The 25593-nt window shown below is 45.1% G+C and overlaps 1 protein-coding gene across 1 annotated transcript in view; it reads left to right on the top strand.

The window, feature by feature from the left end:
• Window positions 1-15305, top strand: part of STK32C (serine/threonine kinase 32C) — a 1581084-nt gene extending 1565779 nt beyond the window's left edge. The window contains exon 12 of the mRNA XM_086922539.1: window positions 14098-15305. Coding sequence (XP_086778665.1) covers window positions 14098-14269 — 172 coding nt within the window. The 3' untranslated portion in view covers window positions 14270-15305. The remainder of the gene's footprint in view (window positions 1-14097) is intronic.
• The last annotated feature ends 10288 nt before the right edge of the window (window positions 15306-25593 follow it).

Here is a 25593-nt window from a genome sequence, read left to right on the forward strand (position 1 = left end):
TGTAGAATGATAACGTTTTTACAAGCTCATGGAAAATTATTGATAATTTTGCTAATAACTCTAAGGGCAAAAATTATATATTGACAGCGTCTCACAGGAACCTCTGGGTTTTAACATCTATTTAAGGAAAGTATAAGATTCCTTTTGTACATATTTATATTTTCATATTTTTTAATATCGCAAGTTTTGAAATGCTTTTATATTAATGTGATTGTAATGAAATGTTTTCGTTTATTTTCTGCCTTTTTATGTGCTTTGCAAAAGTCCTTATTGTGTATTTTTAGACCAATTGCAAAGATTTTTTATTAATCATGCAATAAAGAATTTACTTACTAATGAGATAATCTCAATTTGGGATAAAAGCAATAAAATGAGGAGATGAAATAGGTGTGAGCACTGACTACTTGAGTTAAATTGAACAACTGTTATTTCGCGTTTCTCGACTCATGGCTAGGAGCAAGATGGGTGCTTTTTGTGAAATATGTAAATACTGACTCATGAATTGTCTTTTATACTTTTTATGCTGAGTTTACGAAATGAAGGGAAATTTTATGTAAATTGGTTATATTGTAAATGAATGATTGCAGAATGCTGCTCTATGTAAATTGTTACGGTTTTTATTGTAAATGTAAATGTATTTGAGCTTATATAGCGCACAGCTACCCACAAAGGGTTTCCCGGCGCTTGCTTAGGGAACCCGTCCTGGTATTCCCCTGTGAGATAACCCCGGCAGGGTGTCTACAAGGTGAAAGCCAGGCATCCCGCCGCGAGGGGCCGTTGTGGAGATTAAGCAAGCTATTGCCCAGAGTCGCAGAGTGTGAACCCGTGAGTTGAGAAGGCACTGGAGCGAGAATTATCGAGTCCGTGGAATTTTTGAGCCCAAGACCCGCCGAGGCGGGGAATTGAACCCTGGTCCAGGGCCGATCTCAGCTTCCAGGTCTGCCGCCTCTAACCCCTGAGCCACACTTCTCCACAATATACAATAAAGAAATTTTACCATTACTTGTCTCCATTGTGCATCTATGTACCTCCATGTACTTGGATCTGTGTGTCTGTTGCTTTTCTCCTGAAAAAGCGTATCCAATGCACTAACATATTTCTCATCCTGTACCTCTATCAATATCTCTAATCTACATATACTTACCCCCTTTATGCATCTATATACTTTCAATGTACTTATGGATCTATATATTTATCACTTTCTTCTAATTTAGCATTTCCAATGCACTACCCTATTTCTCAGCCTATACTTCTCTCGATATATCTTCTAGCCCAACTTTCTGACTCATCTCAAACTTCTTTCTGCTACTCTTTTCAATGCACTACCCTGTCTCTCACCCTGTACATCTATCATTATATCCTCTACACCCACTCTCTCATTTATCCAAAACCCCATACCACTACTATGTTCCCCCAAATAACCCTCTCTTGACTCTTTCCTACTCTACCCCTCCTTGCATCATCTGACACCTCTTTGTAATGTAATGTGATGTAAAATCTCATTTATATAGCGCTGCCACCTCTCCAAGGAGCATCTTGGCGCCCAAAACCCAACCCAGCTCGAAAAGGTTGGTGGACTGGAGGCAACACAAAGCACGTTACACACACTACACTAGCGCCCTTTAACTATACTGATTCCCCAAAACAAACCTTTCTAAAGTCTTCCCTCTGACTATTTCCCTCTAAAAACCCTTTTTACTTATCCAAAAGCCTCCTCCTACTGCTATGACCTAAAAAAACCAAATTCTTCATTCTTATATCTCTCCACTATCCTTTTAAATCACAATAACAGACTAAGATGTTTACTTCTCTAATTCCATATTCCACTATACTAATTCACCACTAATCCTTTATGGGTTCCAGAGTAACGTGCTACTCGCCAACAAAGCGTTTCAACACATTATCCGGGTTACAAGCGCTATATAAATGCAAACCTTTTTCCCTTTTTTACCCCTCCCCAACCCTTCCCAATCCAAAAAACTGACTAACATATCCACCACTCCAAATTACTTCATATTTCACTATACTAATTTTACACTCTAATCCTTTATGGGTTCCGGAGTAGCCTGCTACTCACCAGAAAAGTGCTTCAACACTCCATCAGGAGTAACAGGCGCTATTGAATGCAAACCTTTCTTTCCCTTCTATCCCTCCGCTATCCTTCTCACTCCAAATAACTGACTAATATCCACCACTCAAATTACTTTCATATTTTACCATATTAATTCACCACAAATCCTTTATGGGTTTCTGGAGTAGGGTGCCACTCGCAAAAAAAAAGCACTTCAACACCTCATCAGGGGTAAGAAGAGCTTTAGAAATACAAACCTTTTTTCCTCTTCTATCCTTCCGAATCCAATTAACTGAGTAAAATATCCGCCACTCAAAAATATATTTGCATGTTTCACTATACTAATTCAACACTAATCCTCTAGGGGTCCTGGAGTAGCGTGCTACTCACCGAAAAAGCACTTTGATGCCTCGTCAGGGGTAGTAAGCTCTGTACAAATGCAATTACAATACAATACAATACTAAACAGACAATCACAAGTACATTTATCTGGCAGGCACTAGGGCCATCATTTTAATGGTGCTGAAGGTGCAGTGGCACCCTACAGGCAATAAATAGACTCATGATTTGAATGGTGCAGTAGGTGCAGTGGCACCAGGGCCAAAAGTTGCCATAACTCCTCTAAACACATAATAGAATTAATTGATGTAATAGCATAGGTTTGAAAAATGAAATGAAAGAGGGAAATAATATTTATATTACCTACCAGCACTATACCACTGGTAAGAGCACAACATATTGCCTTTTTGTACATCAACATGTCATAACCTTTTAACAGACGTTCTGTAACTTACAATGAATAACTACTCAGCAAGGTACATCTGACATAAAAAAAGCTTATTATTAATCACATAAGTGAAAACTAATGTATTTACCAATGCTTGTTATGGTCTGGGTTCACAGCACAGCTGTTGCTAGTCAATTATGTGCGCATCACTAGAGAGGGGCTTAAGCTCCCCACACGTTGGGAGCCAGACATATATGTTTTGACAAGGCAAAAGTTTTCAATTTTTGTCTCATAAAACGGGAAGTGATGGAATTTGTTGCATACTTTCCATCATTTTGTATGCATCTTTTTTTGTCGCACATTTTCACTGTAATTTTCGGCAGGTTACACCTGGCTGAGTTTTCCCTGGAGAAAATTGTGAGGGTTACATTATTTCCTGCACATCTCATGAATACGATTACACAGCTAAAACTGATTAATTCGTTTGAGATCATCCTGACGCAAGAAAGTATGAAAAATAGCAAAGCATTTGCAGTGATTTTTTTAAAATAAATCTTTTTATCGAAACAGAAACCAGTTCAAATAAACAGTACAGAGGACAAAGCTAGGTGATAAATAACACAGGCGTACAGCTGAAGAGGATTGCATTTCGACATAAGAGGGGAATATCATGAGGTAAGAGGGACATTTGGTTCAGCACAATCAGGTGGCGTACAGATTTCACCACTGTAGCTATTCCAAGGGCTCCAAATTCGTGCCACTATTTTGGGCATCCCCTGGCTACGTAGACCGTCTTTGCCCTAAACATACACCAATCAATGTCCCTTTCCCAGGCCTCTAGCGTAGGTGGTTTAGCAGTGTCCCATAATTGTGTGATGTTTCTTCTGGGTATTGTGAGAAAGAGTCATCTTTCTTGCATTGGTATGCCCCCACTTTTTGCTGAATTGCTGATGTGCTTTGACTGAGTGTGCCCGTGGCTCCTGCCAGTTAGTTGCCCAGGGTCTGTGTTCCTTCTCTAAAACTGTATTGAAGCTGAAACCCAATTGGCATCTCTGGTCACACGTCAGCCCCTGGTAAATGGTACCCTAGGTACACAGGGCATTGTGACCAGAGAAGCCCCTAAGGGCTGCAGCACTTATTGTGCCACCCTTAGGAGCCCTGCACCCTGACACCCACACCCTGCCTTTGCAGAGTGAGTGTCCTGGTGCAGAACTAAAGAATCGACATGGCACACATCCCTGTGTGCCATGCCCACACACCCACTGCCCTGGCATACACCAGTCACCCCTCTAGCTGGGTGCCCTATGCCAGTGGTGTGAGTAAAGGTGCATGAGCCCTGTGCGCCTATAGTACCCAGGGCCATTTCTGGGCACTGTAAGTGCAGTGATACCTTTAAGAGTATATGGTGCTGGGAGATTGTCAATACAAACTCTACAGCACCATAATGGCTACACTGAAGACTGACAAGTTTGATATCAAACTTCTCAGCACATTAAATCCCACACTGGCATCAGTGTGGGTTAAATGTAAAATGCACTACAGAGGGCATCTTAGAGATGTCCCCTGAAACCTAACCTACAATCCACGTCTGGCTGAGAGGCTGCCTAGGCTACCCCACTGCAGACATGTTGTTGAACCCCTGGGTGGAGAGCCCCCGCTCTCCTGGGCCTGCAACAATGCACATCCTGGGTAAGGTGCTAGGCCTCCTCCCCCAGGATGGGCAGAGGGAAGCATCAAAGGCATACTGCCTTTGTGAGCTTCTCCAAACCACTTGCTGTACTCAGCAACTGGCCCCCACCAGTTCTGTCCCCCACTCTGGCGGGTAGACTGGCGGGAAAACCTATGTGAGGAAAGGGGGTGTGCCAGCCGGTGCCAACTCCACCCCTCAGGTGGGAGAGGCGATGTGAAGCACAACTCCACCCATCTTGAGGATGGGGAGCCCTGCCCAATTAGAGATAGGCTCCTGCCGCCTCCCACAGGAGAGGAGCAAAATAGGGGGTGTACTCACCCCAGGACAGGGTTCTGTTGGACCCTACCCTACCCCTACCTGTAACACCCCTAAAGAACAAGTTACTTACCTTCGGTAACGATATATCTGTAAGAAACATTAGTTAGTATTAGATTCCTTACCTTAGAATATCCCCAGGCGTCAGTCTGGATCCGGAAACTTTTGCGTAGCAGTACCCCTGCGCGTCGGTAGGCGTAGTCTGCAGGCGTCCCCTGCGGCTCTGTGTCCGTCGTCGGCTTCGTGCGCCGTGATGACGTCGCTGGAGTATATAGACGCCGCTTCCGCACGCTGACGTCAGTTCTTTGCACACAGCTTTTCCGCGCCAGAACACGCAGAGCCATGTGAGAACCAACACTGGTGCCAATTGAAACTAGGGCCCTGAAAGGGAAGTCCCTAACCCTAGGTATCAGTTCGCAGAACAGGGAGGACGGGTGGGTCGGTAAGGAATCTAATACTAATTAATGTTTCTTACAGATATATCGTTACCGAAGGTAAGTAACTTGTTCATCTGAAAGAAACACGTTAGTATTAGATTCCTTACCTTAGAATAGATACCCCAGCAATACCAACCCCGGTGGTGGGTCTGCGAACCAATACATTCTTACACCAGAAAGTCCTGGAGGACAGAACGGCCAAAGAAGCCATCCCTCCGAACTTGACTGTCCAGGCAGTAGTGCCTCGCAAAGGTGTGCAGCGAGGCCCAAGTAGCCGCCTGGCAAATGTCCTGCAAGGGGACTCCCCGGCCCAGGGAAGTAGTAGCCGCCGTGGCCCGAGTGGAATGGGCCCTCAGCCCAACAGGAGGCTCCTTCCGATCCAAAGAGTAGCACGCTTTGATGCACAGAACAACCCACCGAGAGATGGTCCGTTTATGCACCGCCCGTCCCTTCTTCGCACCCACGTAGCCAACAAACAGTTGGTCATCCACCCGGAACTGGCGTGTGAGATCCATATAAAATGAAAGCGCACGTTTTGGGTCCAGACGATGGAGCCGCTCTTCATCCTTTGAAGGATGCGGAGGCGGGAAGAAGGAAGGGAGGGTGATGGACTGCCCGATGTGAAAAGCAGAGACAACTTTGGGCAGGAAAGAAGGCCTAGTTCTCAGAACCACCTTATCTGGATGAATGGACATGAAAGGAGGTTTGACAGAAAGAGCCTGGAGCTCACTCACCCTCCTGGCAGAGGTGATGGCAACCAGGAAAGCCGTCTTTAAAGTCAGGAGACGAAGAGGACAAGAATGAAGCGGCTCAAAGGGAGCACACATTAAAAATGTTAGAGCCAGGTTCAAGTCCCACTGAGGCATCACAAACGGAACAGGTGGATACATGTGTGTGATGCCCTTCAAGAATCTCGTTACAATGGGGGACTTGAACAAAGAAGGTTGATCAGGCAGCCTCAAAAAGGCTGAAAGGGCAGAAAGGTAGCCCTTGATAGTGCCCAGAGCAGAGCCCTGCTGGGCAAGAGAAAGAAGGAAGAGAAGAACCTCAGAAAGAGGGGCAGAGAGAGGATCCACAGCCTTTGCTGTGCACCATGCCACAAACTTGTTCCACCGACAGGCGTATACCGATTTCGTGGAGGAACGCCTGGCTGCCAGAATCACATCACAAACTTCAGGAGGCAAGTCAAATGGCCTCAACTGCCGCCGCTCAATCTCCACGCATGGAGGTGGAGGCTGGACAGGTTCGGGTGGAGGACCGTCCCCTGTTGCTGCGACAGAAGGTCCTCCTGAAGGGGCAGGCGGATCGGGGGACCGACTGACATGCTGAGTAGCTCGGGATACCAGTACCTTCGAGCCCAGTCCAGAGCCACAAGGATGACTTGGGCCCAGTCGCGCCTGATCTTCTTCAGCACTCTGGGCAGAAGTGGTATAGGCGGAAAGGCGTATAACAGACCGCAATTCCACTCGCGCCGAAAGGCGTCGCCGTGCGAGTGCCGTCTTGGAAAGTCCAACGCGCAGAACTGATGACATTGCGCGTTCTCTTCTGTGGCGAATAGATCTAACCAAGGCTCTCCCCATTGCCGAAAGAGGCCTTGCGCCACGTCCGAGTTCAGATGCCATTCGTGATCCATCGAGCACCGACGGCTGAGTTCGTCCGCCCTGGCGTTCAGAGAACCTGCCAGGTGTTGAACCGTCAGAGTCACGCCCTGACGTTCCAGCCATTGCCCGAGGCGCAGAGCCTCCTGGCAAAGGGTCCACGACCCCACCCCGCCCTGTTTGTTGCAGTACCACATGGCGGTGGTGTTGTCCGTGAACACCTGCACTACACTCCCATTGACAAAGGGGAGGAACGCTTTCAGTGCCAAACGAATCGCCCGCAGCTCCAAAAGGTTGATATGGAGCCGGGACTCCGCCGGAGACCAGATGCCTCTGATCTCTGCCTCTCCCAAGTGGCCTCCCCAGCCCTGGAGGGACACGTCCGTCACAACAACGTGCTCCGGTTGGGGAAGGGAGAGGGATCTGCCTCTGACCCAATCGCGGTCCGTAAGTCACCACTGCAGTTGTCTCGCAGTGCCCTCCGAGATCAAGACATGGTCGGACAGGTTGCCCTGATGCTGGGCCCACTGAAACTTCAGGTCCCACTGCAGAGCCCGCATCCGCCACCGGGCGTGATGCACCAGAAGGATGCAGGAAGCCATCAGTCCCAGCAGCCGCAGCTTCAACCTGACTGAAACCCGGGATAACGGCTGGAAGATCGGAATCAAAGCCTGTATATCCTGGATTCGCCGTTCCGGAGGATAGACCCGAAACTGCGCCGTGTCGAGAACTGCTCCGATGAAAAGGAGCTTTTGAGAGGGGCACAGGTGTGATTTCGGCACATTGATGGAGAACCCCAGCTGGTGCAGGAGATCTGCCGTCATCTGAAGGTGGCTGATGACTGTCTGGGGCGAGCCCGCCTTCAACAACCAGTCGTCCAGATAGGGGAAGACTGAGACCCCCAATCTGCGCAGATGAGCTGCGACCACCGCCATCACTTTGGTGAACACACGTGGGGCGCTTGTAAGGCCGAAGGGGAGCACGATAAACTGAAAATGCTCGAGGCCTACTGTGAACCGCAGGTAACGCCGGTGGGCCGGCAGGACGGGGATGTGAAAGTACGCATCTTGCAAGTCCAACGCTACCATCCAGTCTTGTGGGTCTAGAGCAGCCAAGACCTGAGCCAAAGTCAACATCTTGAACTTCTCCTTCCGGAGGAAACAGTTGACGTTCCTTAGATCCAAGATAGGACGTAGGCCCCCTTTGTCCTTCTTGGGTACCAGAAAGTAGTGGGAATAGCAACCACGACCTGCCTCTGGCCCAGGAACGCGCTCAATGGCCCCCTTGGCCAAGAGGGCCGTAACTTCCTCTTTCAGAAGTGCCAAGTGGTCCCCCGTCACACGGTGGTTCTGCGGTGGCATGGCTTGAGGTGTTGTCTCGAAGGGGAGGGAGTAGCCACTTCGGACGAGCTGCAGCATCCACCTGTCCGACGTTATTGTGCGCCAGTGGGAGAGGTGATGGCGAACCCTGCCTCCCACCGGTGTCACATGGGCCTGAAAGCTCGGACTAGGAGGATTTAGTGGCAGATGCTGCAGGGGAGGTGTGGCCTGACCTCGCCGCTGTCCCCGACCGCCACCACGGCGGTTTCCACGGCCGCCACCGCGTTGATAATTCTGTTGCAGTGCGTGGCTGGCAGCACGTGTGGGACCGCCCCTTCCTTGGCCACGAAAGGAGCGAAACGAACCCGTTTCCTGGCGCTGGGTCGAGAGACCCAAGGACTTGGCCGTGACCCTGGAGTCCTTGAAGCGCTCCAGCGCGTGGTCCGCTTTGTCGCCAAACAGGCGACAGCCATCAAACGGCATGTCCATCAAAGCATTCTGGACATCAGCCGAGAAATTGGCGGATCTCAGCCAGGCGTGGCGACGAATCGCCACAGTCGTGCACATCGCTCTGCCCAGCGAGTCGGTCGTATCAAGACCACACCTGATGGAATATCTTGCTGCGTCTCGGCCTTCAATCATAGCCTTGCCGAGCTTAGCCCGTACCTCCGCGGGGCATTCAGGCAGCAGGTCCGCGACCGTGTCCCACAGAGAGTGGGTGTAACGGCCCAAGAGGCACGCAGTGTTGCAAGACCGCAGTCCCAGACTCAGGGACGAGAAGACCTTCTTACCATACTGGTCGTACCTCTTCGATTCCCTGTCGGGCGGGGCCGACGGGAATGCGGTCTGGGAGGTGGAAGCCTGGATCACCAGACTCTCAGGGGTGGGGTGGGTGGACAGAAACTTAGGGTCGTCCGCACACGGACGGTGGCGTCTGGCCACGTTCCTATCAACAGGCGAACCTGAAGCGGGCCTGGACCACGTGCCCAAAAGAACGTCCGTTAAGGCCTCGTTAAACGGCAGCAGTGGCTCCTGTGGGCATGACTGCGGTTCGAGTACCTCGGTGAGGATGTTAGTCCTCACGGCCGCGACGGGGAACTCAAGGTGTAAGGCCTTGGCAGCCCTCATCAACACCACTGAATAGGCAGCCCCCTCCTCCGTAGCCACGGTAGGAGGCGAGACAAAACCAGGGTTGGGGGAGTCATCCAGACCACTGGCATCACCCAAGTCACCTGTCCAGTCCATGTCATACTGACACTCACGTGTCAGAGGGTCCTTGGACCCCTCCCACCCCTCTCCGTATTCTACATCCTCACCATACTCGGAGTCAACAATGTAGACCGGCTCCTCGGGGTTCACAGGCCCCATCGGCGTCGAGCCCGGCGTCGATCGACGCCGGTCCGACTCCGCGTCCGGATTCGGAGAGGGAATGGGGACGGCGCCGCCCGGAGCCGGGGAACCGGCGCCGTGCGGGGGCGGCGCCAAGGGTTGCCCCGATTGAATCGGCGCCGGAGAGGCCGGTTGACCAGCCGGCGTCGACCCAGAGGGTCCCTGTGGCGCCGGGATCGGAGTTGTCGGCGGCGCAGGGGCCGGAGCACCCGACGGCGTCGAGGCAGGGTCACCCAAGCCGCTAGGGCCCCCAGACGGATTCACAGGGCCCGAAGGCGCCGCGGAACCCGCCGGAGGAGAAAGAGCCCTCATGGCCACGAGGAACGCCTCAATCTCCTCGGGGGACGCGCCTTGCCCAGGGACCGCAGGGTACGGGGCAGGCCGCGTCGGCGACTCACGCGGAGCCGCGGGGGAGGGGCTACCCAAACCCCCGGCCGCATCGCGCGAGCGTCGGGGGAGTCGGGGGTAAGATGACGACGCCCCGACTTTTTGTGCTTCCTACCTGAGGAACCAGAAGAATGGTGACGACTCCCGGAGCGCCCGTGACGGCTCAGCCACCGCTCCCTCGATCGCTCCCTCGACCGCCGGCCGGACCGGGACCGCTCTCGACGCGGGCCGACACCCGGAGCTCGAGCAGCTTGCGGGACCGCTCCCGCCTAGCTTTATTGGTCAAGGCCCGGCAGTCGACGCAGGCGTCCACGCCGTGGTCGGGCCCAGGCACCGGAGGCAGAGTCGGTGATGATCTGTGACCGACATCGTCCGGTCAGTCGTCACAGTTCTTAAAACCGGGCATCCTACCGGCACCGTAGAAGATTCAGAGATCAAAAAAGATCAAAAAACTTGGTCAAAAGACCGGAGTACTGCTCTTCGGATCTGCGCTAATTGGCGCGGAAAAAAGAAGAACTGACGTCAGCGCGCGGAGGCGGCGTCTATATACTCCAGCGACGTCATCACGGCGCACGACGCCGACGACGAACGCGGAGCCGCAGGGGACGCCTGCAGACGACGCCTACCGACGCGCAGGGGTACTGCTACGCAAAAGTTTCCGGATCCAGACTGACGCCTGGGGATATTCTAAGGTAAGGAATCTAATACTAACGTGTTTCTTTCAGATTGTAGTATTTAGGGGCACCCTGAACCTTCCTTCCTCAGATCCCGATATCGAAACAAGAAAGAAGACCAAGAAGAAGAAGACCTGCTGTGCAGCTGCTAACAAGAGGACAACACCAACTGACTTGGCCCCAGCCCTACCGGCCTGTTGATCCATCCTTGAACCTGCTCCTGCTAAATCCTGGCATCTCCTGCGGACAGCAACCTCAAGAAACCTGGAGGACCTGCCTGCCTTGACCCTCTTAGAGACTGGGATTCCCACGAGCAGTGTCTGTGGTCAAACAGTAATACCCCTGGTGCCAGCCAGGAACCGCAATTCCAGCCCACTGGACAAAGACCCAGAGGACGTCCCCCCAGCGGTTCTGACCCAGAATCAAGTGCTAAGGTCCCTCCTCGATGACCCGGACGACGCCTGCAGACTCAGAACCAGGGACATCTCCAACCGCGACCAGCAGAGGGTAAGAATTCCCGATGTCCAAAGACACCTCTGCACCCGGTGCCCCCAGGCCTCCTGTGCCCAGCTCCGGGGTGCCTCTCTACCCTCCAAGATCCCAACTTACCCCTCGAAGTGTTGGTCGCTCCAGAGATCCTCCGTCCTCGAGCCTGCAGCCTTTGCTCCCTTTTCAAGATATCCTTTGAATAACATTGAGCGCCCGGGGACTCAAAAGCACCCTGCACCCAGCTGCCCGAGTGCCCCTGGAACTGCAACCTTGGTCCTATCCTACTTCTCCATTTGCCCTGAGCAAGTGACCAGGAGCCCAGCTCCCACAGCCGCGTGGCCTCCTAGCCAGCAGCCACCAAGCAAAGGCCCCCTTGTCTCTCATTGGATAGCATTGGGCCTAACTACCTCTTCACCTGGCTGCCCTTGTGCTGCTGAGGGTGAACCTACTGTACCTACCTAACCCTGGGAGACACCTGAGTCTATGCCCAGAACCTTAACTCTGCCAGTCGAGTACTTACCTAAAAGCCGATAAAATATTCACCTAAAATTACCCGAACAACGAATTCCAATTTACTCACCTGTTATCAGGGGAGACCTCAGTGCTGCACCTTTTATCCCAGCACCAACCCTGAAAAGTAATTTTAACCGTACTTACCAGTAACCTGAATTTTCTTCCATAGGAAATTTCTTTTAAGTGTCGATTTTTGCAACCTACAAATATTCTTTAAAAATCGTACCAACTACTAAAACATAATTACTTACCTATTTTAGAAAGAGGTCCCAATGCTGAATCTAGGAGTCCAGTACTGGATTACAAAAGTAACGTGAACATACTTTACCTGCAAAGTGAATTTCCTCCCATAGGATAACATTGGTAATTTCAACTGAAAAAGTTTTTAAGTGTCAACTTTTAAAATACAATAATATTCCTTAAAAATCACTACTGTAAAAAAAACACTTACTTAACTGTTTACTTTTCTAACCGCAGGACTGGATCCTGGATTTAGTCCCGGGACATGATCTGTAATCTACAAAGTGACTAATTGCAATTAACTGAAAATTCTCATTGACCTCAATGTTGCATTGTGTTTGAAATTGTGTTGCCTACTGCAACAAACTGTAACTATTGCATTCAAAAAGTATATTGCCTATTTGAAGAGTATTTAACTAAAGTAACTCATACTGAGAAAGTATATTTTGATCCCTTGTTGCTTCTAAAATAAAACAACTATAGGCCAATTGTTTTGTATCAAAAGATAGAGTTCAGTTCTTTAGTGTGTGAGACCATTTGCTGATTGAGTGTGTGCAACCAATGCTTTACACTGTCCTCTGATACTGCCCAACTGCTCTACCAAGCTACCAGAGAATAAGGTTATATCTAACTTTAGCCTCTGCCAAACCTCTGGGGTCTCTATGAACACTGTACCTTACTTTGGTCCAGTATATATAGAGCCACTTTCTGACAGCTATCATGAACCCCAGGGTGGCCCTTTGTGTCTGATGAGTATGGAGGTCTGTGGGTTCCCATATGTTTAGGAGGCAACGTCTCGCCTCTGATGAAAGACGTATTTATAGCACTGTAAATATTGCCTCATGTACCTTGTGCCAGAAGGAACCGACGTGCTTACATTCCCATATGATGTGTAGGAAGGTTCCCGGTTGACCACATCCTCTCCTGCACTCCCCACTATCAGTTTTCCCCATATGGATCAAACGGGGCCCAGTGATGTATACACGGTGAAGGATTTTTAGCTGTACCAGTCTAAGGCGCGCCGAAATGGCGACCACTCTAGGGAAAGCCACTGCATCCTGCCAGTCTTCGTCTTCTATCTCGATCCCATCCCCCACCCATTTCTCCCTTAATGCCTGAAGGGGATCAGTCATATTGTTTATCAGTTTTTTGTATAAAAGGGAAATCGTCTTTTCTGGTAGGTGGCCATCCAAGATTCTGTCCTCTAAGGGTGAGGATTCAGGGGGGGGGGCCTATGTGTAAAAGTGATTGTAGGATCTGGGCATATCGGAAATGTTTAGTATCACTCACTTCAGCTAGGTCGTACTCAACCTGCAGTGTGGTGAAGGATTTGACTCCTCCTTATCCACAGATGTCTTTGATTTGTTTAATGCAAATGAGGTCCCATCTGTCAAAACCTTTTGACCTTCATAGGCTGCCCAGTGTTTCGGAATCCCAAAGTGGGGTGGCCAACGTCAATTTATGTCCCCAACCAAGAGAGTTAGTTGTGTCGTGCAAAATTCAGACCGAATGAGCAGTGGAGCCGGTCAGGGTGTATCTTTTAGGTTGTGAATAGAGTGCCCTGTTATAATGGCCTCCCGGGAGAAGCCATTTATCCATGGCATATCCAGGGTCGTCGTCTCGTCCATAGGTGCTGTGATTTACGGTAGCAAGGTGTGCTGCCCAATAATATTTTTTAATGTCTGGGAGGTTTATGCCGCCATTGTACCAGTTTAAGGTCCGTTTATTGAGGGCAATATGCGGCTTGCAGTCCCAGAGCAGTTCTCTCCGAAGGCCCTCTACTTCCCTGAAGTATTGGTCGGGTACCAGGTCAAGGGCATTTTGCAGTGCGTAAAGAAATCTGGGCAAGGACATCATTTTAAACAGGGCCACTCTGCCCAATGGGGAGGGGGGAAGCGATTTCCAGCTGGTAATGTCTTTTCTAAGTTTACGCAGGGGCGGAAGAAGATTTTGGGCATAATGGGCTGAGGGATCGAGAGAAATAAAAATACCTAGGTATTTAAAGTCAACTGTGTTGATCTGGATTGGGCAGTTTCCCAGGGGGTAGGCGGATCTCCTCTATTTGCAGTGTTTTTTAGTCAATGCACGTTTATTCACAGTTTAAATAAATAGTAAACCAAGCAACTTGATGATTTGCAATGAAATAATGTCCTCTTACTAAAGGGAATTTATAATTCATTGCGTTGTCCCCCTAGGCACACATATGAAAAATTAATGGTTGTATTATTCTTTCCCACGTCTTATGCAGGTTGAAGAGATGTGCTGAAGGTGCTCAGTCCTTCTCTCGTCTTGACTCAACAGATGAGGTTGAGGCAGATGCTGACCCGGAAGCGGAAACAGAACCAGATGCCGGCGCTGAGGCCAAGAGCTCCAATCTCACCATGTGCGGCTCTGTCTGCTCTGCAGTCAGCAGCAGCTAGGACTGCGCCTTTGAGACGACCACGGGAGGAATGCTTCTCATGTTATTCTCAGGTCCCAGTGAGGAATATATCCGGTCACTGGAGCTCTTTGATGAAGGAATGGGGCACAAGCTATCCGTTTTTTTGAAGCAGTAGGGCAAGCACTGTAGAATCATAGTTCTTAAAGAACTGAATTCAGAGAGTTAGGCAAATGCACGTTTTAAGGATACCGCCGATATCCGCCATGGTGAGAGGTTCTGGCTATGCAACAGCGTGGGAAATTCCATAATTAATGCGATATTTTTTTCTTGTGAACCCCCCGCACTGCAACATATGTTTATATGGTGAGATGACATGCTTACAACACTGTTACTATCCATATTTGTAGAAGATTTACGGTGGAAATTGAAAACAGATTAATGATGTGGTATGATAGAGCTATGTTCCTCTTTACTTAATTCAAACTATCATAATAAATATATGGTAGGTAGCCTTCCTCAAAACTGACTGCCAATGTGTGGAAGGAGGCGGATTTTTTCAATTGTTTTATTTTATTAATTCGTAGAATAATATATTAACAGAGAATTGAGTAATAATTTGTTAGGAGGAGAGTTCTTACTTTACTCAACTGTAGATGGGTAAAGGCATTTTCTACTGTATTTTGAGTTTTGTGGTTTGTTTTATCTTTATTCTTTTTGAATATTAATAACATAATTAGTCTGGCTTCATTATGAAATTATTCTCTTGTACATACACATATTTAAAACATTCTTATTTTAAATCGGCAAAAAATGGCATGCTTGCTGCTGACAGTTAAGGGAATAACACCATCACGTTGCATAAGTGTGTATCAATACAGAAATGGAACAAAAGTGTGAGTACTGAGGTCCAAACCTTCATGGCATTTTCTGCTGTTTAGCTATGTAAATTTCAACTTCTGTGACTGAAGTAAAGAACAACACGCAAAAAAAAAAATAAGTTTGCATGTAGTGGCAAGACTATATTTTTCCGCAGTTTTATGTGGAATCTGAGAGTAAGTGATACAAAAAGCTCAAGCGGTTTTAAAACCAAAATTTCATAAACTTATTTGAAAAATGAAAAAGACCAAGTGTGCAGGCACAACTTGTAGGCAAAACGCCAAAGCTTTTTCTATCAACTGCATATCGCCTGTCCAGGACAAAATCAGGTAATTGATCTGTCCTATTAGTATTCGTCCTGTAGAAGTTATTACTTTCTCTATTGGAGAGTTGCATAATTAGGCATGTAATAGTAGTACAGACAATGCAATAGTAAACCTTTATAGTTGTACAGCATGTATAGCATTGTAAGTATGTGATTTAGAGCCCCTTAGTTGAAGAGGTGTTGTAATATTGACAAGAATACAGATGCAATGTTTCACTATTTGATTTTTTCTTCCAAGGTGTGTTTATGCTCTTTGTTAAATTCCTGGAGAGGCAGGGGTATATAAAAGCTGTTATACAGAGGTGTGAGGATGTGCATAGCCTGCATATCTGCGAGGCTGCACGGCTTAGTGGGGTTTCAATATTCCTCACCAAATTGTGCATAGGTATTAATTTTGTGTTACGTCACCACTCACCTCCAGGAGAAGCCAACAGTTGAGCCAACATAGAAATTTTCACATGTATTTTTTTTTGTATTCTAATATATACTTTCTGTAGTAGAGAGTCATTTGGAAGAAGGTGATCTATACAGATCAAGCTATAATTGCAATAAATTCCCTGACTCTGCAGGGGAGAAGAGATGCAGAGGTCACCCCATCCCATTTTGCGTAAAACACCAAAATGTGACAAACGTAGTCATGTTAGCAGCACCCACCGTCGTCCACCTCATATTATTGGCTTGCCTGCATATAAACACAACAACCTTTAATAATATATTTTTGTTCTGAGCCCCTGTTGCATGGTCAAAGCACAATTTTGCATTAACACTGAGAACTCTGGTGTTTCTTATTTTGATTTTCCCTTTTGTGCTTCTTGTGTGGTGTTTAATTGGTGTTTCAAGTGTGAGCGTGCTAAGTAGACAATGTTAACCTGAAAATAAGCACATTCAAAGGCTTGACGTTTTTGGCTGATATATGTGCTAGATAATTAAGCCACCTGTAAATCAGTTCTATCCACCTGACTGGCTACTGTTGTTAATTGTTTAAGTTCCTGCGTCCAGAGTTTAATCTCCTATATTTTTGCATCGTGTTGAGTGCACCATTATTTCCTACATTCCAGATAAAAAGCATGATGGGCTCCAACAATGATTGTTGTGAGGTTGGTTGAAAGTCAATTTGGGAAAAAAATCTATATTTGAAACAGTATACTGTAGCAATTTGTTGAACTTCACTGTCTCATTCCACGTCAGGCACATTTAAAAAAAAAAAAAAGGTAATTTCTGAAAGACCTCAAGTAGTTGAAGTTGGGTTTTTCTCTGCCTTAAGGCAACACTAAATTGTAGCAAGATACTGCACATGATACCTTTGTCGTTTTTTGCTGATGAAAACCTAAATTTGCCACTGTTTGCAGAAGTCAAAGGATGCATCAAGACACCAAAAGAATATAACAAATGAGGACGTATGAAGAACAACGTTGCATTTTCTCAAAGAATAAGGAGACTTTGGCCATGACAACATGTAACAGAAACCTTCAAACTAGCTTAAGATAATGAATTCCTGCAGCATTATGGCCAGCTTAATTCTACCAAAAATTAAAAATGTGTAATTGTTGTATCTTGCCTCATTTAGTTTTGGGTCTAATCTGGCCTGATCCCGGCTTTTTCAAATTCTTTTATTTCAGTCAGATGCCAAACCTAAGAACATAAAAAAAGAACACCTACTCCTTAAGTAGAACAACTACAACAATGACCTCCTCTGATCCTGGTATGTGACTTGAAAACATTCAATACTCAATCTAACCAGAGCAGAGTACCTTCCACATACCAGACAAATTCTATTCCTCATGGACATGATCCCTTAGCACACATGTTGTAAACCCTGTTTCACGTCTGAATAATTAAAACACAGTAAGGCCAGGTGTTTTGGCATGGTTGACGTTGACATTAACATTAACTCTAAGTCTAACTGTTCTGATAACAATAACACTCATTCAGTGAGATAAATTATTCTATCACAGATCAGACCGCGTGGTAAAAATAAATATATTACCCTTTGTATGCATCACAAACCCCCTTCAATTGAAAGAATAACTGATACGGACGAACGTAGTCATGGGTGGTCCAGTCACTATCAATGTTCACGACTACTTCTGATGATATGCGTATGTCTTCTGCCTACTCTTGCATGGCAGCAGAAGTGTAATGTGGCCGGTATTAACTTTAGTTAGAATGTAGGGTACTCACAAATCAAGAGCAGTACTGGTGATGCGTCGATAGGTAGCGATTTAAGGAGGTGGCATCCTCAACTGTCCTGGGCACTGGGGCAACGGATTAGCCTGCAGCACGGAATGCTAAAATGCAAGGAAAAAGAAAAAATGGATCTACAAATACCAAATTAGGCAGGACTTCACTGGACAATAGAAAAGTAACATGCCGGCTTGATCAAAAGTTAACATACATAGATAGCTTAGTATTCATTTAAAAGCTGCACTTTAAATCCAATTTCCAAGGTTAAGGGTAAACGTTTAATTTACAGTTATGTTGCCTTTCTTTCCTCCCTTTCATATGAGGAAGGATCAATAGTAGCAGATAGTCCAACACATGAACATGACTTTTAGTACTTTCAGAACAGGGGCAGATGAAATTGCATTGCTTTCAAAAGCATTGGTGTTTATATCCCTGACATTAATAGCAGGTTTGTCTGCGAGTCATTGATAGGGTGTGACGAGATGGCTTTCCCCCAACCTATAAATGAGGCTCGGCAGGCCACCCAATCATCACCCCTTCTATTCATTCTTTCTGTTTCCAGCAAAAAACACAATGCATGAACCTGGCATCATCAGAAATAATGTCGGTGGAACTTTAGTTGTTTAGGCAGCCCCTCTGGCTTAATGTACACATGTAATGATCTCCATGACTACTGTGTCAATCATGGCAGTCCCAGGCAGAACAATTCACAAATATCTCTACATGCTGGGAGAATAGCCCTAGGGCATGAGGAATCTTAGTTATGCAACACTGCTTCTCTTTAATGCACAGCTGAATTCCATTTTTAAAAATAATTTGATGTTTAATTCGAGCCCCTCTAGGCTTACACGACGATGTCCTTATAGTCAGAGTGAACATTGTAAAATCAACTTTGCTATGACTCAGTTATGCTTCTTGCTGTGGATGATGAGATCTGAGCGGTAAGCTATGTTTTTTCCTGAAAAGTCTTTTTTTGATACATTCCATAATTAAAAAAGGAAGATGCTTTGAAAAAATGACAAAATAGGAGTTTATTCCATTTAAACATGTGTCTTTTGTTACTATCACTTTAACCCATGAAAACAACTTTTCTCCTTTCAACTCCAATTCCGGCATACATGCATATTTTACCAAGAGCCTTTACCCATTGTGTCCCCAGCCAATATTACGACCTGCTGCAATTTCAGTCTTTCTTCTTCCCATGATTTTTATCACATTTTATTATTGTTAGTTTGCTCCTTTCGACTTCATGTCCTGCATCTGTGTCTGCCTTTTCAAGTTCCCTTCACCTCAATAAATAACTTTGAATGAATTTTGTAGTCTTTTTGTGTTCCATGTATTCGCGTATACCTATTTTCTAAATTCCTTATTAAGCATAATTACTTAACGTGAACATTGAAATGCCCCTTCAAGAAATGTCAATTCTCTTACAAGATGCTGGCGAAAGTTGACATGCCTGTGATAATGAATACATGAAGCAGAAGCGTCTCCCTTCACTCATTCATATTTTTAAGATCCTTGTTCATAAACATTTTCTGCTGTTTATTTGTGCATGTGTAGAGATTCTGGTCGACACTCCTTCAATTGCACTCAGCTTTGAAAAATGTGCCAAATAAATGTTTGCCACATGATGGATAGGGGAGTAGCTTCAGGGGGGTAATTTAGGGTGTTACGCCGCTCCCTCTAAAAATGTATTCTGTAGTAAACTGTTGAGTACAAGTGCTTTCAGTTAGGTATGCATAAGCGTCTGTCAGATTTTAACTGGGATTTTTGCACACATACACTGGCAAAAGCATACACTCACTCTCGTCTCTGTATTAAAAGCCTTAAAACATTTTGATTAGTTTGAAAAATATTTTGATTTAAGTGACCCTAATAATCCACCCTAATAATCTTCCCACTGGCCCTCAAGCCCTCCTCATGTCCTGCTTCTCCTATATTTTGTTTTAACAAGATATCCTACCCTGATTGTCGGGAAATCTGAAGCCCACCCAACCCCCCCCATCTTATTGACCAAGCTAAGCCACTGATAGTAGACACTTGTGGCCAAACATGATTTAATAAAATGTTGAACATCATGATGGGATGTGCTGGCAAAGCAGAGCCCCTGTATGTATGTGCCTTCAGTGTGTAAAGTGAATTTATTTAACCTGATATTTCTCTGAAGTAAGACTTCATTTTCAGACTGGAAGAGGTACGCCCTGCTCCCAAGCTTTTCTGTTACCGAGTCATGCTATTGAAAATAATGCACCAACTGAAAATGATATCAGGTGATATTACATTAGGCATCTTACCCAAGTATCTAATGACTTTTGTTGATGTCTGTATTCCTTCTTGTGATCTTCAGTGCATATGAGTTTGGATTCCATTACCAGAAAGTAATGGCAATTTGAATCTTCATGTTCAAAGTAAAACATTTGAACCTTGAAAAATTAAAAATGGAGGAAATCAAACAACTTAAGTTCACTGCTAACCAATAAGTATTAAGTCTATGGAAATATAACAAAGGAAAAATATTGTAAATGGAAAGTAAGCAAAAGGATGGTTTTATGATGATGCCACTCACATATTTCTATATAGAATGATCCCCACACAGAATGAGGCAGTAGTTCCTCCATCACTAAAGTCCATGCTGGTTACTAACTAGGAAATTCAAAGCTTGAAAGCTCTATAAAGGTGGTTGACACTGATGACCTTTGTTGCAAACTATTACTAGAGCTCTTGGTAGGATCTGTTAGGGATTACCATAGACTGATTTTTCTTCCTAACATGCTACTTGTTCTTTTGCAAACTAGATCACATAGGAGAACAGACTATAAAAAGAGTGACAGGTAAATGCCTGCATCTTATTGGTTTCTGGCAATGTTGGATCCAGTAAGTATGTACAGCACAACTTTTAAAAAGGTAATGCTGGTCTCACTTTTATACCACTATCAAATCCCTATGCCCTCTATTGGCTCAAAACGTGTGTCAAACACTGTACACAGAGGTACTTTTTTAATGCAATGTAAACCCAGGAATTGCCGGGGACTTGGGGCAATCAGTAGAACAAGGAACAGAGGCTTGCAGTTGAAAGAAAATGCAGAAACTCTGTGCTGTCAATTTTAACCAATGAAACAATGAATTCCCTCTTGTCATTTATTACAACTCTAGTATCCTCTGTGTGGGTTAATTTTGATTAAACCAGGTTTAGAGATTAAGCCTTCCCTTGCTCTCCAAAGTCTACCCTAGAAAACTCACCAAACAAGAAGGACTATCAATCAAACAGAGCTCTGAGCATCCCATTTGGATGTTCAGAATTAAAATGCTGGTCTTATGACAATCACTGATGTCAGTAGTTTCCTATTTCAGTGGGAGCAGAGATTGGTATATAGCCTTAGCAGCGAAAGGGGCTTGAATGATGCCATTCCATGGCACCATCTAAACACTTGATAATTCCCAAAAACAAAAACAACCCCCTGAATAGCATGGAGTAACTGAGAGTTATGTATAAGAAGGGGAGTGATATGCTAAAACTAAAAGAATATAGAGAAAAAAATACAATAAAAAACAATAAAAAAGCATTAAAATCAATCTCCAAGAATAGTGAGTAGATGGGTCCCAAAAGCATAGAATAGGTCCATTAGCCATACAACCTATAAGGATAAGTTGTAACCCAACCCTACCCGAATATAAAACTAAAATCATTAGGTCTGGTTTAAAAACATACAAACATAGTGGGTCCCAGTTCTGAGGAGAGGAGTTCCGAGGAGAAGGAACTTTTTTGTATCTCAATATGGCCGCCGCATTTCCTAACATTGTTCTACTGCTAGAGCGGGGAACTGTCTCGGTCAAAGTAAACTGAGGGAGTCACATGATCGATGACTCCGCAATAGGTACTAACAAAATTGTGATGGTGAGTGGTAACTAACTACTGTCAGAGGGTCGAGAGTAGAGTGGATGGTGACGTTACTCCTTGACGAAGTAACGTCACCATCCACTCTACTCTCAACCCTACGACAGTAGTTAGTTACCACTCGCCGTCTCAATTTTGATAGTACCTGTTGCGGAGTCATCGATCATGAATCCTTGATGAAGTAAGCGAATACTTAGGCTTGTGGGCTTATTGCTGAAACTTTTTTGCTGTAGTTCAAAATACCACAGGGGATTGCACAATCGGGAGTACATTCCCAGTTACAGGAGAAACAACATTAGCAATGATCGATTGCAAAAGGATTCAACATCTCGTATTGGTGTGCTTTCAGGTTTTTGGCCTTATTCCTTTTTTACGAGATTCAAAGAATGCAGATTGAAGGAGATTTAATACATTGGATTAAAGTAAAAAACGAGATTGGGACGAAAGTTCAGTCCTAGGCAAATTAAGTTTATAATGAAAAGGAAACCATTGTTCACAGTACATAGGTGATAATACGTAGGTGAGTGGTGTCCTACTATACACGTTTTGTGTTTTTGTTTTGTATGTGTCCTTCTATTAAGAGTGTGACTACAGGAGAAAGTTCCCACTCTGACCCCGTGTTGAGATCGGCAACAGTGAAATTCTGGTAAGAGGGATAACTTTTTCTTGTCAAGCAACTTTGCCGGTGCTTTTAATCTCACTGAGAGTGTCATTTACTTCACTGGTTGAGGGTCGCATTGTGAAGGTTTTTAAACGGTTTTTAAATGGGTATAGACCAGTTAAGTAGAAATAAGAGAGGCATACTCTATACTAGAATTGTACCAGATTTATTAAGCATGTTCTTTGAAAAGGTATTTTTGTTTCCTTAGGAACATACCCAGAGTGTGTTCACATGTAGGCAAGTGTTGCCAGCACTATTTATCCATGCAATTAGGTACTTCCTCTTTAGAGAAATACTATGTAAGAAAAAAAGAGGGATATGTTTCCTGAAGAAGGCCTATGGCTGTAAGAGGCATTGTGTAGAGGCTGAAACATGTTGATACTGACAGTGAGGGAAATGGAGACCTAAACTCTCCAATATACCCTCCTTTACTTTTAACCCTGCCAATGGTGGCCCAAAATAAATAAGTTGAGTGCCCTACCTACAGACAGTTTTAAATAAGTTTTCTTTCTCTGCATTTGTGATCCCTTTCAAGGAGAAGAATGTTCTCTCTAAAACAAAAAAAATGCACTCCACCCTGAGCGTTGGTCCGCGCTAGGGAGTGGCATGCTTCATCATTGGGCCACTGACACAATCTAGTGGGTGAGGGCAGTGTTTACAACCTTTTGGGGTTTTCCTCCCTAACTGACTAGTCATGAAGCCAGCAGTTAAATTCTGAACATCCAAATGGGATGCTCAGGGCTCTAAGTTTGTTTCATAGTCCTTCTGTTGTAATCTCGTTTGGTGAGTTTTTAAACAAAAAATAAGTTTCACCATGCAAAGTCACAATACAGAGATCTCCTTTCTAGACCGTAATATAAAAACTGATAACACTCATTTATGTACCCCTGTATAAATACAAACGACTGAAAAATCTTCCTTGCTCCTACAATTACACCTAATGTGTAAAAATTGGCAGTAGGTTACCCAACCTCGCAGTGATCAAGGGCGGAAACTATTGTATGCCAGAGTGTTTTCTTTGCAAAGAAACAGAGAAATGTTTTGATAAACTCTTAGCCCGAGGTTTTCCCAAACAATTGATGAAACAATCAGCCAAACAAGCCTGGCACTGCACCAGAGAGACACTCTTTTTTTTAGAGTAAGTAGAGACAAGTGATAGAAATCAGTGAGAATGTTGTGACACACTATTCTAATATGATTGCCAAAATTATTTAAAAAAAACACTGGGAAGTGCTTGCTGCTCAGGACCTTTCATTTCAGGCTCTGATGTTTCCTGTAAAAAATCATTTAAAAGACCATTTGGTTCACACTACCATTTGAATTATGAAATCCTTGTTGACCCTCACTAACCAAAGGGGCATGACCCCTGTCATAGGTCATTTTGAATGTGTTGGTTCACTATTGAGACAAAGGTACTCATTCACAACAAAATTATGGGATGCTTACAAACATTACCGGTATTGCAATTGGAGAGTGTTCTATACAGTGGTGGCCTGTAAGTTTTGGAGGGAGGGGGGTGGATGAGACACACACGCACACTTAACACTGAAAGCCATGCATTCATATGCGCGCACACACAAACACATTCAATCACATCGCTCCTTACCAAACATTCATATATACACAAATTCACGCACTAAACATCAATTTAAAAGAAAACACACCCTCATCTGCAGTTAGCTCTACCTCAGAGGTTCTAGGAGGCTTGGGACTGCTCAGCCAATGAGGGAAGGCAACAGTCCCAACGTCATGATAGAGTGGGATGGGGTCAGTGAGACTGTTGACCGCACCTCACTTAAAACTGAAGCGTCCAGGTGTGAGACAATCAGTGACGCTACCCCTCGTCATTGAGGGGAGAGCCTCAGATACCTTTGCTGATCTGAGTAAGTCACAGCTCCTGTGGGTCTGAACTCCTCAGCTCAGCAAAGTTCAGCTCAGGCAGCCAGGAACCTGTGCCTTTAGTGCATGTCTGTTCATTTCAGGTCAGGCAGCCGGGAGTTAGTGTCTGTATGTTAGGCTGACCTTTGTCCAGCCTAACACTACCATTTGCCTCTCATCAACAGAGGGGTGTGGCACCTCAACCCTCAACCCCAATGGACTGGCCACTCCTGGTTATATATGCCATATATTCTGCCCCTTCTCCCTACTTTATATTGGTCATACTTTGCAAAAAGTGAAAATCATAATTTGTCAACATCGGAGTAGGATTACATGGATGTCCTCACTGCCCCATTAGTTGTTCACTTTATTGAGTTTGGCTACTAAGAAATGGTATGCAATTGTTGGTGATTCGCACAATATCTGAACCAGAAAGAGGAGAAAATGTTAAACAGGTCTTGAACAAAGAGCAGCTGAAATGGATACTCAAATTGAACTCAATGAATTCTGGACTCAACCGTCATGAAGACTGGACATCACTGATCTAAAGAGACATGTTCACAGAAGTTTTGTGACATAACATACGCAGCGTTCACAATAAAGAAACTGTGGAGTATCTTAAAAAAACTGAATTGTCTCCTGTATATGTTTCAACTTCTTGTGCTTGGTGTCTTGCATTTATGTACATGTTCTACGTTTTACTGGATTTGCAAATAACAAATTTAGGTCTTAAGAACGGCACAAGGATATCATGAACAATTATTTCCTTCTCTTCAGGGGCCAGCTTTTTATCTCTTCATATCTTTTTTCATTCCTTTCCATTCCATATATACCTCCAATATGCCCTTTTTGGTTTCCTGATTCCCCCCAACATGGCTGCCTTCCTCCAGGGTTAGTAGTAGTATTTCCTCTATTTCATTGCCTTTATTACTCTGCAACCAGAAAATGGCAGCAGGCATGTTGCAACTCATTGGACATTGCTCCAGATTTGAAACAGGCTAAAGGAGCAATGAAGTCCAGTTAGACAATCTGCCCTGGCCCCTGACTGCCTCTTGGTAATTCCACACACAGGCATTCACAAACAGGTCGCAGAAACAAGGAACCTGTCCGATGGGACTATTTTAGAATATAAGGAAACACGTTTGTTTGTATAATTCCTGCTTTTTAGCAGTAACTTGGCCCCTGCAATACCCTTATTGCTATTAGAATTCATCAGAATAGCATTTGAATGGTACTTTCTCTATGGATGTCTGCTGGGGAGTTAGAAGTGCAGTCCAGGTTGAGAATGGGGGAAAAGTAGGTGAGCTGACCTGAGAAGTGTAAATAAAACAAAATAATTAGTAGTTTGTGTTAAAATTAAATTTACAGTGCCAGCTAATATTGTCTCATGCTCAAGACAGCTGTTCAGAATCTTCTTCAGGATTCTGTGTTTGAGGTATAATCAGTCAACAGCTTTCTGATCCTCAACAAACCCACTTTCGAATAAAATAATTGTTATAATAGACTTTGTCAAAATATATAAAAATGTATCTTTTTCTATGGATT

This window comes from Lissotriton vulgaris, chromosome 5, assembly GCF_964263255.1.
Source record: "Lissotriton vulgaris chromosome 5, aLisVul1.2, whole genome shotgun sequence".
In the NCBI taxonomy this organism is placed as follows: Eukaryota; Metazoa; Chordata; class Amphibia; order Caudata; family Salamandridae; genus Lissotriton; species Lissotriton vulgaris.